The 18,849-nt window shown below is 39.9% G+C and overlaps 2 protein-coding genes across 2 annotated transcripts in view; one reads left to right on the forward strand and one right to left on the reverse strand.

The window, feature by feature from the left end:
* Window positions 1-5,937: 5,937 nt before the first annotated feature.
* SHISA3 (shisa family member 3) lies at window positions 5,938-7,528 on the forward strand (the record flags this gene model as incomplete). Its single annotated transcript, XM_084204974.1, has 2 exons — window positions 5,938-6,232; window positions 7,077-7,528. 2 exons carry the CDS (start codon window positions 5,938-5,940, stop codon window positions 7,526-7,528), a joined length of 747 nt encoding a protein of 248 aa, XP_084061100.1.
* A 4,946-nt stretch (window positions 7,529-12,474) lies between these two features.
* The window catches only part of ATP8A1 (ATPase phospholipid transporting 8A1), a gene marked incomplete at its 5' end in the record, with an annotated part of 99,320 nt that continues 92,945 nt past the window's right edge, over window positions 12,475-18,849 (reverse strand). Inside the window, 2 exons of the mRNA XM_084203998.1 lie at window positions 12,475-16,867; window positions 17,198-17,289. Coding sequence (XP_084060124.1) covers window positions 16,770-16,867; window positions 17,198-17,289 — 190 coding nt within the window. The 3' untranslated portion in view covers window positions 12,475-16,769. The remainder of the gene's footprint in view (window positions 16,868-17,197; window positions 17,290-18,849) is intronic.

Genomic DNA, 18,849 nt, shown 5'->3' on the forward strand with positions numbered 1-18,849 from the left:
AAAGAAAAAACATTGGTATGTATTCATTTATTCTTTTTGAATGTTTTTTTTTTTTTCCTGGTGTGAGTGAAAAAAAACCCAAACAATCCAGTTTCTTCATTCCCTGGTAAACACATTTTCTTTCTACACTTTTCTACACTCAAATGTCATGTTCTCTCACATCCTTTCACCTTTTTTTGGTCATTAATTCTGTTTCAAGGAAAAAGAAATGCACACTCTGCTACAGAGCAAAGCAGGTCTGATGCTATCTTTCTCCTCTGACCTTTCTGTTGCAATATTCATTAATATGACTGCTTGGGGGATTAGGGAATTGCCTGGCAATACTACACCGAGCCTTCCACCTCTAGCTGGTAAGCTTGGTACTGTTTGAAAATGACTGCAGCAGTTAAGATTATAAGGAAGTACTGGCAATAATTCATTTCTTCTCAGCAAGTTACAGAGAAGGAGCTCTTTGGCAAATCCCGATTGAGTAACAGTTTTCAGGTGAAGCAGTGGTCAAAATGTGGCCATCTTTCAATCTTTTTTTGGCTGTCAAAACATTTCCCCATGTTCAGTGCTTTGAAAACAGCTGTTAGGAATACAAAAAACCAGTAATTTTCATACTTAATTTTTTACTTTTTATTTTGGGCTTTATTATCTTGCTCTACTAGTGGTTGGTGTAACTACATATTGAACTTTTTTTTAGAATCAAGATTTGTTGCTTGGAGAATTTGTTTTCGAATTCCAAAGCACAGGAACTTCTGGTTTAAAAGTAAAACTAAACATTTCTTCAGAAAACCTTGCTTGGTAGCCATAAGACAGGCTATTTTTAGCCACAGCAGGAGTGAAGAAAGGATAATTGCACATCATGTAAGATCAGAAATTCCTATTTAATCTAGACATCTGTCCCTGCTTTTCTACTTCTAACAGCCCTGTGCCCTCCTGGATGAGGAGATGGAGAGCACTGCTGTGGTTGTATGGGGGGGATGCATTCAGCACTCGTGAGTTACTGCATGGAACCACAACCAAATCGTCTTTCAGGACGTGGTCTCTGTAGAGCTCAAAAGAATGGCAAGAGTGATCTTCTAAAGGGTAGATGGGGATGGCTGGGATAAAATGTTCCTCAAATAGGGATGGCTGCATTGCTGGCTTTAAAATATCTTCCACTCTTGCTGCCTTAGGAGGAGAATGATGACTCCTGAGGTTTGATCCTAACTCCTCTACCCAGCAGGGCTACAGACTCCAGATAAGGAACCATTATGGTGACGTGTACACATGGATCAAGATAATCAAATGTTCTGCTTCTTGAGTGAGCCCTAAGGCACTTAGGATTAATCTCACTTACTTTGACAGTCATGAGGCTGAGATAATCTGACTTCTAAGTTTTTCTCCACAGACTGTAACCAGCTTTCTCAGTGGTTACCTGTGGGAAAGAGTAAGTGGCGCTGCCTTTAACAGCTGGCTTATGTAACCTTACCCCTCAAATATTTCTGAGAGACTTCAGAAAACATGGTGATATTCCTGACTGGGGTGGAAAACCATGCAGTGCTGGTCAAATCCCAGGAATAAATCATAAAAATTTGGCTGTCAGAGCTTTAGCCTCCAACCCAGACCAGAAAAGTACAAAAGAATACTGAAAGACAAGCAAGGGAAAAGAAAGAAGAAAAGCACCACACTTCCCCTTGATCCAGTCAACCAAAATGCACATTATGGGCTTCATGGGCCTGTTTTAATTTGCTGATGTAGGCAATGGGATGAGGCTCTGCAGCCAGAGGAGGAGCAGAGACACAGATGGAGCCTCCCTGGGACATGGGGCTGATTCTGGGGCCTCTCACAGCACTCTGCCAGCCCTTCCCATCTGGGACACGTGTGTGGCCTGGCAGGTGACAGGGATGCTGGTGGCCTGGCAGGTGGCTCTCCCAGAGAGAGAGCTGCAGGAAGGGCGTTCTCACAAGCAGCCAAGACTAAGGATATCACTTGGGAGATCAGCATACAGGATTTTATTCAACACAGCCTTTATATGCACAATGAAGCAAATCACGTAGCTCAAGGGCTTGCAATTTAGGTGGCAAAATCTTTTGGCTTTATTTTTAAAGGGAAATGTGCCTGGACCAGGCTGTTTTTAGAAGCTGGTACCTTAATTTGGAATTTTTTACTCTTTGAAATCCAAGACAAAATTTAATGAAGAGCTGGGGTGAAATGACTGATCCTGCAAGATATGACTATCAGGAAAGATACGAGCTGAGCCTATCTGTCACTGCCCTAGTCAAGACAGAACTCTGACATTATTTAGGAATGTTTGGGAGATTTTGTCTCTGCTTGGACTCTAGTAGCTAATCCAAAGCTCTGAGACTTTACCTTATATTGGTAGTAACTGCCTGAAGTGATATTAGGATTTACTCTCATGCTAGAGCTTCATGGGTCACTGGCTTGCTTTATAGTCCAAAAGAGTGCCAAAGGAATAGTAGCAAAATCAGGGGAAAAAAACCAAGAAAAGAAGCTCAAATCCAGAAAATAGAATGTAGCAAAATAATTATGAGGAAATATTAATATGTTTAAGAAGATTTTAATATCTGTTTTTACAATTGATCTATTTGGCAGTAGTAAGGTAATTACTGTGTGCAGGGAGCTAATGATTTCAGAAGTCATTTAAGAAAAATTGTTTGATCTTGCACAGAAGCAGATGAGGAGTGCTATAATGTGTTTTCCCCATAGATTTGCTATAGAGACAGTAAAAAAATCCTGGTAGATAATAACACCTTAAAATACAATTAAGTATCTCTTCTCCCTACTATATGACAGATCTCACCTTCATTAATTTTCATACTAAGCTTTATAAACAACAACAATCAGAACTATATGAGATTTTAAAAACAATGTTTCTCATTCAAAATGAATGTGATGTAATTATGTTTATGACACATCACCTGGAAGCTGGAAGGTTTTGGCCAGGAATACATAATAAGCAAAGTCAACACTGGTGCTTTGCAGGAGCATCGCCCAACAAAAACCAGTCTAAAAGTGAGCTACTCTGAGCCCTCCAGTGTCCTCTAACTGCAGATGTAGGGTGCTAGCAACAGTCAACATGATAGTTTTTTCCTGTATTGTTAATTTTTTGTGGATTTAGTTTAAAGCAAATGGCAAAAATCAAAGCAAATGAATCTTCTAGCATGTCAAACTGTACCTTTACTGAAAAGGGAGCAGAACAAAGGTTTTTACTGTCTAGGTCAGAACAATCCAGTTCACGTCCACTACACATTCTGCAGGCTATATCAGTATTTCAGAGAAAGGAAAAAGACCAAAGAAGTAATTTAAGACCGCAGCAATTTATAGGAAAACTCATGTATCTTCAAAGCTTTCCAGGTTGGCAGTATTTGCAGGATCAGTCCTGAAATCTGCTGCAGACTTATTTGGCAAAAGGGAGATAAATCCACTTGTGTGATTGAAATGCCATTTATTCACACAAAAGTAAACCAACCACACACACTTGCAAACCCATACTTAAGAAACACTTAAAAGAATTTTCTTGCAGGGTGGAGAAATTGGGGATTCAAATAAAGAGGTTAATTGTGCCCATTGGCAGGAGACCCTGTACAGGTGCCATCACCAGAGGGGAGCAGAGAATAGCCTCTGCCTAAAAGAACACAAACATTTTTATTAAAAATCCAAACACTAGAGATGGCACAAACAAGGAGAAATAAATCCAGGTCAAAGTCTTCCCAATGTCTGTGAGCTGGGAGCCTCCTCAATGCCCCCACCCAGAACTCTATCACTGCAGTTCCTATGGCAGTTTAGGATCTGAAATATCTCATATCTCAGAAGGCTTTTTTTTGGACCTTTTTTTTTTTTCTGGAAGCCGATGAATTAATTAACAAAATCATCATATGAGCTGTGAGATATTTACTCACTGACTCCTACTAAATGAGGCTTTCCTGCAGACTTGAGAGGATGGCTCTGTTGTCCCTCTTTCCTCTGCACCTGAGGCAGCTAAATGCACCATGAAGACCTTACTGAGTTCCTGCTCCAAGCCTCATCCTGGTCAACACAGAGATTCCTTTTGACCTTCCTGGAAGTTGGATTAGGCCTTTAAAAGTCATACATTTTAAAACATTCCATGAAGGTTATGTTTGCTTTAAAACCACGGTGAAGTAAATGCAAAACTGTATTAATATTTAACATTGGCTTATAAAAACTAGGAACTTGTAGTCAGGACAGCTGGCAAAAGTTTAATCCACATCTTCATTTCAAAATGAAAATGCAGAGGAGGATGAAATATCACATTTTCACTTTCAGAATCTATATGTTTTTCTTTCATATCCAGTTTTGTTATTTCCATAGCCATATCTGTTAAATAGCCATGAAAAATATTTTTCATTTATGCAATTTTTTAAAATTGCTTTTCTGATTTGGTGGTACTGGTTACACATATAGAAATCAAAACAGGAAAAAAGGGTCAGAGAGGAAAAAAAATAGAATAGATTAGTTAAAAGGAAAAAATCCCCACAAATATAGTGCTTGTGGACTGTATTTTGGAGTTAGCCAGAAGTCTAATGTCTTGATAGATGGTTCTGAGTGCACAGTTTTATTGCTGGTACACAGCACACTTTGTTCCTTTTGTTTGACTAAACTTGCCAACTTTGGAAATTAGTGACATGGGCATTCAAACTGTTGGACAAGTGGTCAGACTCTGATATACATATTCATACCCCAGCAGTAAATGATGTCAGGAAGTTTCAGATGCAGGAAAAATGCATTCTTTCGTTCAGCACAGCTTTAATATAAGTTTCATAAGTACTTTCACCATTTGAGCAAGAGTGCCTCTTAGATAGCACACAGGGGACACATCATTTACAGAAATGTTTCTTTGCTTGAACCAGAAGTCGAAATCTGCTCAGTTCATTTAAAATGTTTTTTTCCTCTAGAATAAATGAATAAGCAGTTCCTTTTGTGGTTTTTGCTTGGTGACTTGCTATTATTCTTCTAGCAGAAAAATAATTGGATTCTTATACGAACAGATGTGCTCCTCCTCCCTAGCCCCACACCCATTCTCTCCCTTTGGAAAATAGAGGTGAGGGGCCTGGTGTTTGACTAAGATTTATATCTTCTGGGGATATGCTGTTATATCTTTGCACATAAAAAGTACTGAGGAAGGGAAACGGGTTAAAGAGAAAAAAGTCTTTGTAATAAATCATACGCCGTACTTGCTTTTTAACCCTTAGAAGCACAGGGCTGCTTTAATAAATTGCCAGCGCAAAGATTCTTCTGCTTCTGGGCGGGCGGGAGTCAGGGGCGCGATCGGGAGCTGCCCGCACTCCCGTCCGCGCTTTTCTCGCAGGGGCCGGGCACAGCCAGCCGAGGAAGAGGCCGCGGAAAGCGAACGCTCATCTGGCCGCAGCCTCCCTCCCTCCCTCCGCGCCCGGCCCCGTCCGACCGACAGGTACGGAGCGGGACCGGCCGAGCCGCGGGGCCGGGCCCGGAGACGTGCGGGGCGATGCTGCGGGGCGCAGGAGGCGGCGGGAGCCGGGGGCGGCAGGTGAGCGGCGGGGGCGAGCCGTGTGAGTGTGAGTGTGAGAGTGTGTGTGTGTGTGAGTGTCAGTGAGTGAGAGTGAGTGTGTGAGTGTGTGTGTGAGTGTGTGTGTGACTGTGTGTGTGAGTATGAGTGTGTGTGAGTGTGTGTGTGAGTGTGTGAGGGTATGTGAGTGTGAGTGTGTGTGTTTGAGTGAGTGTGAGGCTATGTGAGGGTGTGCGGGTGTGTGAGTGTGAGTGTGTGTGTGTGAGTGAGTGTTGTGAGGCTATGTGAGGGTGTGCGGGTGGGTGTGTGTGAGGGTGTGTGAGGCTGTGCGTGTTGTGGGAGCTGCCTCCCAGCCCCCGGACGCGGCGCAGGAGGCCCCGCACGGCACCCGGGGCCGCCCCCTGCGCGCCCCGTCGGGGCGGGCGGGCGGCGGCGGTGGCGGGGAGATGGCGGGGCGGCGGCGGGCGCTGCCGCGGCTGCTGCTGCGCTGCCTCCTGCTGGGGCTGCTGGGCGGCGGCGGCGGGGGCCAGCCCGGCGGCGGCGAGTACTGCCACGGCTGGGTGGACGGGCAGGGGGGCTACCACGAGGGCTTCCAGTGCCCCGAGGGCTTCGACACGGCGGCCGCCACCATCTGCTGCGGCTCCTGCGCTCTGCGCTACTGCTGCGCCGCCGCCGAGGCTCGCCTGGAGCAGGGCGGCTGCACCAACGACCGGGAACCCTCGGAGCCGGGAGTCACCGCCCGTGAGTGCCCGGCCGCGGGTCCCGAGGCGGGCGGGGGCCGGTCCCCGCGGAGCATCCCCCGGGCCGAGCCCGGTGCGGGGTCCCTGTCCGCGCCGGCGGGTGGGCTGGAGGCGGGCGCGGCTCCAGGTGCGCTCAGGCGGTGGCGCCGGAGGTGCGGCTGCGGAGCGGCCTCGAGCCGGGACGGACCGGGAGCCCGGGGGGCGCAGCTCCGCGATCCCGAGGGCACCGGCAGTAGGATCCCTCCTGACTGCATGGTGCACTTGTATTTTTAGTTGGCATCGGCAAATTGTGCTGTGTCTAACTTTACTGCTCCTGGAGGTGTGAGTGCACGCACAGCCCACCGTGCTAGTGGCCGTCAGTTTCCCAAACAAAAGGAATCCGGCAGCGCGTACGGAGACTGGTATCCCAAGTCACACGCTCTGCGCTTATCTTCCACCTTAGGAAAGGAAGCGATTTAATAGCATCTGCAGCATTTGAGCTTCACCTGCAGATTCACGCTGTTACACGGCACAGTCCCGGCGATTTGGGGGATGAGGGAGGGGAGAGGAGTGAGATTCTTGAGCTATACCTAACAAGAACCAGTGAAGGGGACACGATGTAGACAGCTTTTACCTTTGGTAACTATTAAAACTGTAACAGAAATAAATTTTTACTGGAACCTACAGCGTTTAAATCTGATTTTGTTTCGATACTAATGTTGCTCTGTCTTCTGAGCAGATTGGTATGTTATTGGGACTGAAATAATGTGGGGCTTCATAAACACTGTGGAGTTTATTTCTACACAGAAGACCTGTTACTTAATTGGGCTAATGTGCATGGCTTTTCTTCTTCTTTCTTCTCCCAGAACCAATCTACGTTCCATTCCTCATTGTCGGATCAATATTTATTGCCTTCATTATCGTGGGCTCGCTGGTAGCAGTTTATTGTTGCACATGTTTAAGACCTAAACAGCCGTCACAGCCAATCCGATTTTCTCTGCGGAGCTATCAGACCGAGACTCTTCCCATGATCTTGGCCTCCACAAGCTTCAGGACCCCATCCAGGCAGTCCAGTACCGCCACGAGTTCCAGTTCGACCAGCAGCTCGGTTCGCAGGTTCTCCTTCCCCCGGGCAGAGCCAGGCTGCCTTGTGGCCTCCTCGCCTCCACCCTACACATCTGGCTGCTTCCAGACAGCCCACACAGTCCACCTGACCCAGCCATCAGGATTTGTGGTGTCTCCACCATACTTTGGGTATCCTCTCCAGCCAGAGCCTGCCCTGGTTGGGAAGAGCTGCTCTGATTTTACTCAGAGCTGAAAAGACTCGTGAAGAAGTAATGCAGCCTTTGCAACCACAGGGGCTGCTGCTGTTGGGTGTCACACTGATGTGCTCTGTGGCTGCAGAAGTCAGAACTGTTCCTGTGGGTGAGCTGCCCTTGAAAAGTGAGCGGTCTCGCTTGAGATTGCATTTCCCAAACTTGGATCACACTTACAAAGGAATTGTAAAACACTCCAAACAGTTGCTCTAAAACTGGACTGCTCTGCCTAATTTGTGCAGAATTTGTTCAGAGACAAGCAAAAGGACCATGTTGGGATGAAGGTACTCAGTGTTATAAATGACATTTTACCCTAATGCAGTTAACTTAGTTAACAAACAGTGGCTGCTTTCCACTGATAATAATCAGACTAGTTCTATAAAGCAGCAATAAGCCTGAGAGGTAAGACAGGAGTAATACTTACTAAAGAGGATCCTTGAAACATCTGACTGTTTACCACTTCCACCAGCAATGAAAGTAAGAGGAAGAATTTTATTAGATATCAAAATGCAGAGGTTTTTTTTTAAAAAAAAACACATAATCTACCTGAACTTACACTGCATATTTGTATTAGTGAACTTTAACGATGGTAGACAAAACTAGTAGTAATTAGGCTAGTTGAAGATCAGACAGTCTCACATAGCCAAATTATATGAGGAAAGCAGAATGTATTCAGCAATATCACCAATAACTTCTCCACATAAAATTCCAAAAATAGGGGTCTACTAAAGCATTCTTCAGAAGGAAGTATTTATTGTCAGCTTATTGCTCAGCAAGTGTAAGTTGGACAAACTGGTAATGAAGTTCTGTTTGTAAAATTAGCCATGTATAAAATGTAAAGACAAATTTGTAATTTAAAATGCATTTACACCATTGACATCACTAATTATTTAGTAGTAACACGCAAAAAAAATTACCAATAAACTGTGTGGTTGAAATGTCGTGTCATCAGTATGACTCTGTACAGGTAGTGTTTGTTGAATTTGGTTGGTGTAACTCTTTTGTATTTTTTTCTTGTTAAAATAGTTTATTCTGCTTTTTAAAATTATTTACAACTTTAACTGCACCTGTTGTGCAGATTTAATATAATACAAAATTCTGACTATATAGAAAATAAATAGATTCATTTATGTTTTATACATGCAGCTGCAGTGAAAAAGTGTTGAAAACGACACTGATTAGTTGGGTATTTTGGATTAAACATCCTGCGCTAGGAATAAATTCTGTTTGCCCTTCTACATTCCTTCACCTAAGTAAACCAACAAACCAAATGGAAGAAGAAAAAAAAGCATCTAAACCAAATACATGCAGTAAGCAAATGGAAAATACACAAGTAAAAAAATGCAGTCATTAAAGGGCTTCTCTGTGTACATATTTTTTGTGAAAAACTGAAGTCATTCTGTTGGTCAGAATCTACAGTATCAGAGGTTGAGCTTTCCTATTTTATCAGCCTCAAACTCCCCATGTGTAGGATCTGTTGAAGTACATTATAGCTGACCTATTTAACAAGTAGTTTAGAAAAACTTCATTGGTTCTTTCTGAAGAGTGAATAATTTTTTCCTAGCAAATACCTAGCAATCAGTAGTTATGACAAAAATTTTTCAAAATAACCCTTTTAATAAGTTTTTTACCACACAATTAACATTATAATCAAGCAAACAATACTGCTAGAAATGCAGAAAGACAAGTTCTATACAATGATGTTTTAAGTAATAGGCTCTAGTTTGAATGCTGTAATCATTAATTACAACCCAAATCATGATACACAGCTGTGTATATGTTTTGCAAGATACAAAAAATTAGGTTTTCAGTATTCAGGAAATGAATTGAAAATTTAGTGTTCTGGCCTGTAATTTTATTGTAGAAACAATCTTCGAGAAAGAAAATTTTTGCTTGCCTTTCGTAAGGTTTCACAGGACTCTTCACTGCATATTTTTAATGGCTATGGATGGGACTGTTGGTCAAGTAACTTTTTGGAAAAATCATTGAATATTTCAAGATGTATCAGTTGTCTTGTTCAGAAGCATACGGTGAGATGTACTGATCACTCCTGTATACAGCAGAAACAGCAAACCAGCTCCACAATTTTTCTACAAATTATCGTTAGTCTCCAATTAGAAGAAATCTTTGTCTAGTAAACCAAGGCAACACAGACCCATTCTGGAAGCAGAAGCTTGATCACTTTAAACTAAGAAGGGGCAATTTATGTACCTTTAAAGAGCAGTTAGTCATCAGAGCTACTGACACCCACTGACACAGGTGGTGAGTGGCTGAAATTCAGTGTTTTCCTGCAAGAAAGACGGTACACAGCAAAGTTGTGAGTTGGCTCAGTCACTGCCCCACTACCATTTGGTGCTGTACAGGCCAGGCTGCTTCGCTGCGATGGTCTCACAGGGCTCTGCAGTCAGTTATTAATGTTTTAACATGGGACAGATTTTTGCTACACTTGCATAGAGCCCTAAATTTTTATTATTCAGCTTAAGGAGAGCTGTGAAGTTTGCCATGCAGCAAGAAACTCGGCCTAGCAGGGAGGACCCCTCGGAGCCTCTTCCTTTCTTCCCCTGATGCTGCATATGGGTTTGTCCTCATGGAATGGTTGAAGAACTTGACACACAGGAATAATTTCATTGAATCAGACTTAGGTAAGTCTGTAAGTTTACAGAGTGCTAAGTACTTCACAGATCAGTAGCCAGACTGCAACAAATCCTGCAGATGTGGCTCCTAGGGTGGGAAAGATCAGTTGTAATGAAAATAGCTGTACTGTGCTACCTGTAAAACAGTCGAGGTGGGGATTATGCACCATCTGCAAATAGACAAAGAAGAAACTATAAACAAGCAAACAAAAAATCTACTATTGTTCATGTAGTTACAGTAGCAGTGACCCACATAGCTGAAGGGAGAGGAAGGGAGGTGGCCAGAATAAAACCCATGGATAGAAACAATTCTGCCTGTGCCAGTAGTTTCCGACCCAGATGGATTTGGTGTGCAGGCGAGAATGCTGAATTTCCTTCCTAATGGAAAGAGCCTTTTGGCACTAGATACTCCTATGATTTATAGGAACAGGAAATTTTCCTAAAACTTGCAGACAGAACAGAAATGACATTATGATAGCACTTTAATGACCAATGAAATGGTTTGAAGGGCTGGATGTATGCTTGAACGGAAAGCAATTGCTTACTATCAGAAGTAACATTTACAGGCAGTGCTTGCTTTAATGCCATGTTAACAAAGTAGATTTAACTATTTCTTTTGGAATTCTGAACTCAGTTCATACTCACTTTTACTAGCACAACAACAATCTAAAATCAAAATGAAAGAATATTCACACTCATTAAATTGATTACTGTCATTCACACACGGTGCCACAAATGCTTTGATTGCCATTAACTGGTAATGACTTAGATGAAACCCAAGCCTTCTGTGGATAATGAGCAACAGTGGCATGCCATTTGTTTTGTGTTTCCACAATTTGGGATTCTGAAGTGTGTATCTCCAAAATGCATCAAGACTTTCCAGTGCTAGGAAAAACATTACAAGTACTTGCAAGAATGTCTGAAGGATTCTGTTTGAAACTAGGTAAGCAGCATAGTATGTGGCTATGTAAACTCATGGATTATTTGTAATACTAATCCCACTGGAATAAAAAAAAAAAAGTGACAATTTCAAATGTATTTTTGTCATTACTGCTCAGTTACAGCTTGACATATGGACATTAAGGGACATTAAGGGACATTAAGGAGTTCAAGTTGGTTTTCAGTGCTGTTTTGTGCCTATTCCAATGTGCTGTCTGGACTTGAACTCATCTGAACAATGAGTCTGCTTTTAAGGGAGCCACTGCCCCACAATATCACATAAAGTTTTTGACTCACAGTTATACCAAGGCTATAATTCCATGCTATCCTCTTTTCATTAGCAAAGGCAGACAAGGAAATGCCTTTCTGTTCTTTTTTTTCTTTCCATCTATGGCTTGTGCAAATTCAGGAGGCTGTAGTGTAAATCAGGTTAGTGAAATGATTTTAACTTAAAAATATTGTTTGCTGTAAGAAAGAAGGGAAAGGATTTGAGAGGGAGCCTGGATCATTATAAACTGGGTTACAGAATGAATAATTTCAATGACCTCATAACTGCCAGTATAATAGAGATGCTAAAATATTATGAGGTGGAATATCCTTAAACCAGATCTGCTACTGGAGGCTGATCTTGTGAAACTAGCACTATCTAAGATGCATGTAATTATAGAACCTACTTGGACAGAATACAAAATAAATTCATTGTCTAGTGTATATATAAAAATCAGTCCCCCAGCTGCTACCAAAACTCAGTTAAAGTTTGGATATATTGATTTTTTTTCAGTGGTGGGCTCTGTTAGAGGAAAGAAATACCAGCTACTATCAAAGCCAAAGGATACAGTATTTACCACTGTTGTCTGAAAAGGGAGGTGATGTTTCCTTATTCCTACTCTTACCATTCTTGTACTACATACTTCTCTTTCAAAATAGGGTATCATCACCAGAGTATGTTAGGGCTTGGCTGGAAGTCACTAAATTGCAGACTCCTGTGCTCCTTAGTGTTTTTTTATTTTTAACTTTTCTAACTTTTTTTTAACTTTTCACATGAGAACTGAAAAAGACATCTCCAAATAGGTGTTCAAAAAAAACCCAAAAAAACCAAAAACCAACCCCAACAAACCTTAAACCAATTTTCTACTTTTTCAGTTTACCTTAAAAAATGCTTGAACTTGATGATATTTGTGAAATAGTATTTCTGGGATGTCTCATTTTAAAGAATTCAAACCCAAGAATATAGTATATGTTCCCTGGCATTTCCAACCAATCCCTAGCTTTTCCAACCAATAAAGTCAATAAAGCTTCTTAATTTAATGGCAAAGTTTATTCATTTTTAACAATTAAATGACAAAACATTTAAAATTTGCAGTTCAAAACATGCACATTCACCAAATGCCAAATGACATTTAACACTGCATAGAACTGAATGTGTTACTAAAAGAACTATTTAAAAAACACAGTGCATTTAACATCCAGTTAAAACTAAACCTGAGAAACTACCATAAACACCGAGTCAAAAAATCTTCATTCATGCAGCTTCATAATTTCCACAACAGTTTCAGCAGTAATGGCTTAGTGGAGCTGTAAAACCTCACTTCATCTTGAATGCAAATTTTGCTGTTTCAGACTGACCGCCTTCTGCAGCGGTTAATACACATCAAACACTGAAAATCGTTATGAAAAATTATGTTGAAGTAGAAAAACAATATTAATGCATTTATGGCTTCTATGCTACATTAAAAAAACACCATAAAATATGACTTTAAAAAAAAAACAACAAACTTGTTCTGGTCACAGCTTTGCAATTACAAATCACACTCTACAAGGAAATACTTTTATTTCAGTATCAACCCTCAAAAGTGCCCAACTTTGCACGTCATTGCTCAGATGAGTAGTCCCTATACTCACAAGCAGTCCAGTTGAACCCTATAAGAGTAGTGGTTTGCATAAGCAGGAACCAGGTTTGGAATGCTAAAATATTCCTTTGTTTAATAAAGATCTATTGGTTAACAGCGAGGAAACTGGGGGAGCGAGGACAGAGAGGGGGAAGGAGAAACTCATTTGTGGAGTTTTGTAACCAGTGAAAACATCCAGTACCAAGGAAGCTGAACTGACAAATTCATTTGCTTACACAGCACTAGCTTCTCAAAATATTATGAGCAGACTTTTAACGAAGGCATTAAAAAACAGGGATCAACAACCACCATGCATCGCCTCAGAACACTTAGAAATAGTGCCTCATGCAGACAGAATGATAAATTCATCAGAACTACAACTGCTTTAACACAATACACGAGAAAAAAAGGGAAAAACTTTTCTCCTTAAATTTAACATGTATTCCAAATTACTCATCATTCAAGATGGGTTCAAATGTCATGATACACATCTTAAGACACTTAATGCTCATCTTTGTAACAAGGTGAATTTTATGGATGCATGTGGACATATAAGAATCTTCAGCTATCTCTTAGTGTTTCAAAATATTTTATTTATCATTTTATACAAATAGAATGATGACTAAGTATAAATCTGTCGAAACTGCTTTGCAAAAATATGTGTAAAATTAGGAAATGGCAAGAAAAAATTCCAGATACAAATTGTCAATAGGTTTGTTAAAATTTTTTTCCAGTTACTCTTTTGAATAATTTCTATATATATGTATGTATATATTTAAAAATAATCAAGCAAAAGTATTTATATAAGATACCCGATTTTTAGTGGCACAGGTTCATCTTCTAGATGGAAATTTTTAATACTAACTTGCAGTGCCCATGAAGGAGATGGAACAGTCCACATGAACTCTCTATTTACTACACTTTTGAATTTTCGAACAGTAAGAACAGAGGCATTTTATGAGCATTTCCACCTTGTCTGTTCTTTTTTCCTTTAAACAAACATCAGCAGAATCCCCTTATTTTAACAAAGGTATGACATACTAACAGGATGGAACTAGATTATATTTCTGTGTACTTAACATGAAAATAAAGTGCATATTGGATACTTGGCCTGATTTAAAAATGGGGACCCATAAATAAGATAATCTTGTATTTTAAAATGGAATTGTATGAGCAATCAAAACCCACTGTTTTTGCCACATTTGTCTTTTTTGCTATTTTTACAAAGTGGTATCTTTCAACCACAAATTATCAGAGAAAGTACAAGACGGGAAAAACTCATCAGCAGTAGTAAAAAAATGCACTTTGTGAAATACTTCTTCAAATTCTGAAAAAATGTAAGCATGAAATGCTGTTATAAGATTATCCTACAAACCTTTAAATTAGTCTGAATTTAGGATCTTAGAGTTGTTTCAGTCCTTTTCTTCCTTTTTAAGGTAGTTAATTTGGGACGTACTGTGTGTTGTTTTCTTCAAACTGTATTACAATGGTAAAACAGAATTTTATTTCATAGGAAGAATAAGCGATCATGTAAATATCTCACTGTATCTATTTTACAGTGTATTCTAATCCATATCTGCATAATTAGCAATTCAACCAATTAGAACAGAAAAAAATTGCCCATGAAGAGACTATGTATAGATTAATTTTATTTGAATTAAGTACACAGAAACATTAAAAAGGAGCAACAGTGTCATGGTTAATTTCAGAAATGCTTTGAAGGTGGTCATTGTCCCTTGGATGACAGCAAATAGGGATCCCTGTTTTAGGAAAGGGGCATGCCCCCGAATTTTTTCTTGCCTTAGGTCAAGTGATTTGGCCCTCCCATATTGATCCATCTATTTATCTATGCCTGCAATGGCTTTCTGAAGGCAGTTCTTGTCTGCATGACTGACTGGCAGTACTGTTCCTAGTTCCCTTTCTCCTTGTGCCTGCTGTTTAAAGATCACTCCAGGCTAGTGAGAGAAGACACTGCATAGCACACACATGAAATGCAGACTGCCTTGCCACAGATAAACCTTCCTAAAGATGTACTTTCATATACTGCCTTCTGTTGGGCTTTCTCTCTGTATTTTTAAGTTTCTCTTAGAATGGAGGATGAGAAACTTGGATAGTGAGATTAATTGCATGTTAAGCATTTAGCTAGATGAAAGGCAAAGAGGTAAAGTCACCTTTAGTATATGACAAATGAAGGAGGGCAGAGAAAAGATGGGACTGGATGACTTGTTATGATTTGGAGAGCAAAGAAGAAATACCTAATTTAACAGATCACTGGGGATGCTGTTGTTCTGCTTTTCCATCTGATTGATCTCCATTGAAAGGAAAAAAGAGATCATTCCTATGCAATGCACAAAAATTTACTTATCAGTAAAACCAACTGCTACTATAGAAAATTGTATTTTTAATGTAATTGTGGTGGACTTTAAACCCAGAATTAAACAAGGACTAAAGAGTGGTAAGGATTAGCTAAATTTTAAAGTTCAAGTAGCCTTTCTTAGCTTGAAACCTGACAGTTGTTGGATGGTAAATTGAGAAATACCAAGTATAACTACTTAAAGCATGTATTACAATGTTCTCATTTAATACCACCCTCTTTTTTTTTCCCTCATACCAGGTGTGTATCTTTTTCTGCAGTCACTTCCTCTCCATTTTAATTAAATGTGAGAGTATATAAGTATTCTGCATGACCAATAAGTTGTAAAGAGACTGCTGCAATGTATTTCACACCTTTATAGGAAGTGACTTTAGTGCAAATAAACCAGTACATACCACAGACTAGCGAAGGGCATGCTTTGCTCTGTATTTCAATGTATGCATTTCAAATAATCCTAGTATAAAAATGTTGAAAATTTGATTAATTTTAAAAAATAAGTTTAAACAAACTTTCTTTTGAACCTACAGTATAAGCAGATACAACTAAGCATCACAAAAATAATTAAGTTTGCTAAAGGGAAGTAAGGCAGAGCAATTCTTAAAAATTGACTAAAGTATTACGTGTACTCCATTATACAAGTTGGCAGCCATATTTGACATACACAATACTAAATGAAAATAAGGGGAAAGCTTGTATAAGGCCAAAGGTGCAAAGACTTGCAGTTTTGAAAGCAAATGCCAAAAAGGCCACTCAAATTAGACTCACTATACCTTCTCCTCAAGTGTGGAGACTGAAGCATGCAGTTCTGAGATCAGGACTGGAGATAGTTTCCTTTCAAATTGTTTCTAACAGAAAACATTTATGGAACTTCTTTGGCAAATGTTTTTTGATTAGTTTGACACAAACATCTATGAGCATCTTGACTCAAAATCTTTCTTAAAGAAGGTGAATTAACACCATTAAGATACTGGGTTTTTTCAGCACTTGTTGAAATCAAAGGCTTGTTATCAAATGTATTTAAATATATTAACACATAAAAACCTTCACAGATGCTAGTTGACCTGTCAATGTAAAGTACATTTAGCAATCTGACCACTGCCCTTCTAGTGTATGACCAGTATTGATCCAATTTCATTGTAAAATAAGCAAGCTGGCAAGATACAAGGTAAATTCCAATCTGTTTACAAAGGCTAAGCAAATACTCGTTAAAAATTTAGAGATGGTGTGTTACAGTATAGTTGCACAGTGCTTATGTCTACTGAATACACAAATCCAAAATTTATGGAACAAGACCATCATAGATCTTTCAATGTCTGATAACTGGGCCACGGTCGCAGCTCCCAGCAAAGATCTAGCAGCCTGTCTCACAAAAGTAACAGCTAAGGCCTAGATGTCCAGCTGTGTTCCTTCACCATTCCTCAGGCCTTTGCTTTGTGGTATCGTAAGCTCTTATGACTTCAGACTGGGAAACAATCCCGTTTTCATCTTGAGAGAAGGCGTAGCCATCTGCAGATACAAAGCAAAATAGAAACAAATGAAGTTTTGACAGTGTTTATTTTTTTAAAGCTTTAATAAAAGCAACTTAACAAAGGTGAATAGAGGGGAATAAATTTCTTTTCAACAGTAAGTAAAATACTGTGCCATTTCTTACAGAATTTTGCAGTTATAAAACAGCAGAAAGAGCTCTGCACAGTACCTTAGGTATGAAGGGCAACAGAACCACAGAATATGGTCTAATGGGTTTAGAATACTGCACTTTTACTATACATAAATGCAATGAAAGGCAATTTTACTGCTGTTATTAATGGATATTAATATTTGTCAGTGAACACTTACGAAGCAAGTTTTGTTGCAAAGAGTCAGAGCGATACAAGTTCACATGGTTCTTCTTAAAAACATTCTTCAGTAGTTGGGCTCTTTCAGTTAAGCTAGAGAGAAAGTGACATGTGAAAAATATTTACTTACTAATTACCCTATCCCTTTATGTTTAATTCTGCTCAATAAGAATTAATTGTTAAATGAGAAGTGTCCACCCTCCTTTTTCTTTCTATATTGTGCCTAATGAATTATTAAGATGATGATTAAAAGCTTGCATGAGGACAGACAATTAAGTTCTGACCCCTGGTAATGATTTTACTTGTCACAGTGCAGGCAAAATATCTGTTTGAAACACTGCTGTGTGCTGACAACACAAATAAATGAATAATACTGTGAACCTTTGAGTGTGACTCCTTTAGAAACACACAATGTAAAGAGAAGGCACTGTCTCCCATAATGTAGCACAGCTTGAATAGTGCCAGGCTGAATTAGTCTTTTTTATCTTACATAGAAAGTGTTCCCAGCCTCTATTGACACAGTACCCCAAAGGGATGGGGAATGAGTGGAGGGAAAGCCATGTTCATGGTCATCAGCTGTGCATACAGAAACATTATTTCCATGAAAAGTGTTCTAGAAAGGAGCTTTCCCCAGAAAACTCTGGGAGGTGTTTTTCTGGAGATCATACCCAAATAACAGACTACTATTGCTGCTAAGGTTGGCCACTTCAGCCCATCGCCTTCCTTCCCAGCACTACTGAGTTTGTTGTGTGGTTGTGTACACACACTTGGGTACCTTTAATGTGACCCAAGGTACTCCCCATTTCAGCCCAAGTGGAAAACAGGAGCATTAAACATTTTTTAAATTGAGACTCCAGAGCAGCCAAATGCTGCAAACTGTAGTGAAACAAGTAGCAAAGGTATATTCTGTCTTTCTTACACTAAAATTCTAATAGGAACATACGTTACTAAATAAATACCAGGTAGCTGAGCCATAGCTAAGAAAAATTGCAAAATCTGACAGTTTTAATAACATATTAAATATGTGCAAGGGACTATATCAAAAAACCCCAAAAAAACTCTTCAGTGTCCTCTTGATTTGATATTCACTGTGAATTACAGCCTGTGTTTCAAGAAATACCAACCTATCACTTAAACACTTCAAATGCTGAAAAATCCAGCCCCCTCTCAATGTAAACTGGTCTAAAATTAGTTCAATTAAAAAAGAGACATATCTTATGTATAATGTGAGTATACAGTGATTTGATATTGCTACTGTTTGGCTAGATTAGCAAAGTTGTCTCTTGTGCAATGATGTAGTAAGAAAAACAGATTTCACACAGATTTCACTTATGTTAGCAAGTTTTGATTACTCAAATTACTTTTTAATATTTTTGTCAATTAGCTCAACAGACTTACCTTCCCAGGTTATCAACCAGACTAAGTGGTGCAAGGAAGGGAACTAGACTGCTTTCCTTACTAGATTACCATTCAAGCCACTACTATGTCCACACCCATAGAGGAATGCTAACTGGAAAATCTACAGGCTAAGGTGATAGGCAGGGGAAACTGCTTCTGTGGCCATGTTTTGAATGAAAAGATGGAATGAGACTTCCTTGTAAGAACAAAAATTAGGTACCAATTCCAGGAAGGTAGCTGGCATCTGCTGACTGA

Source organism: Fringilla coelebs (genome assembly GCF_963513975.1).
Source record: "Fringilla coelebs genome assembly, chromosome: 4".
NCBI lineage: Eukaryota > Metazoa > Chordata > Aves > Passeriformes > Fringillidae > Fringilla > Fringilla coelebs.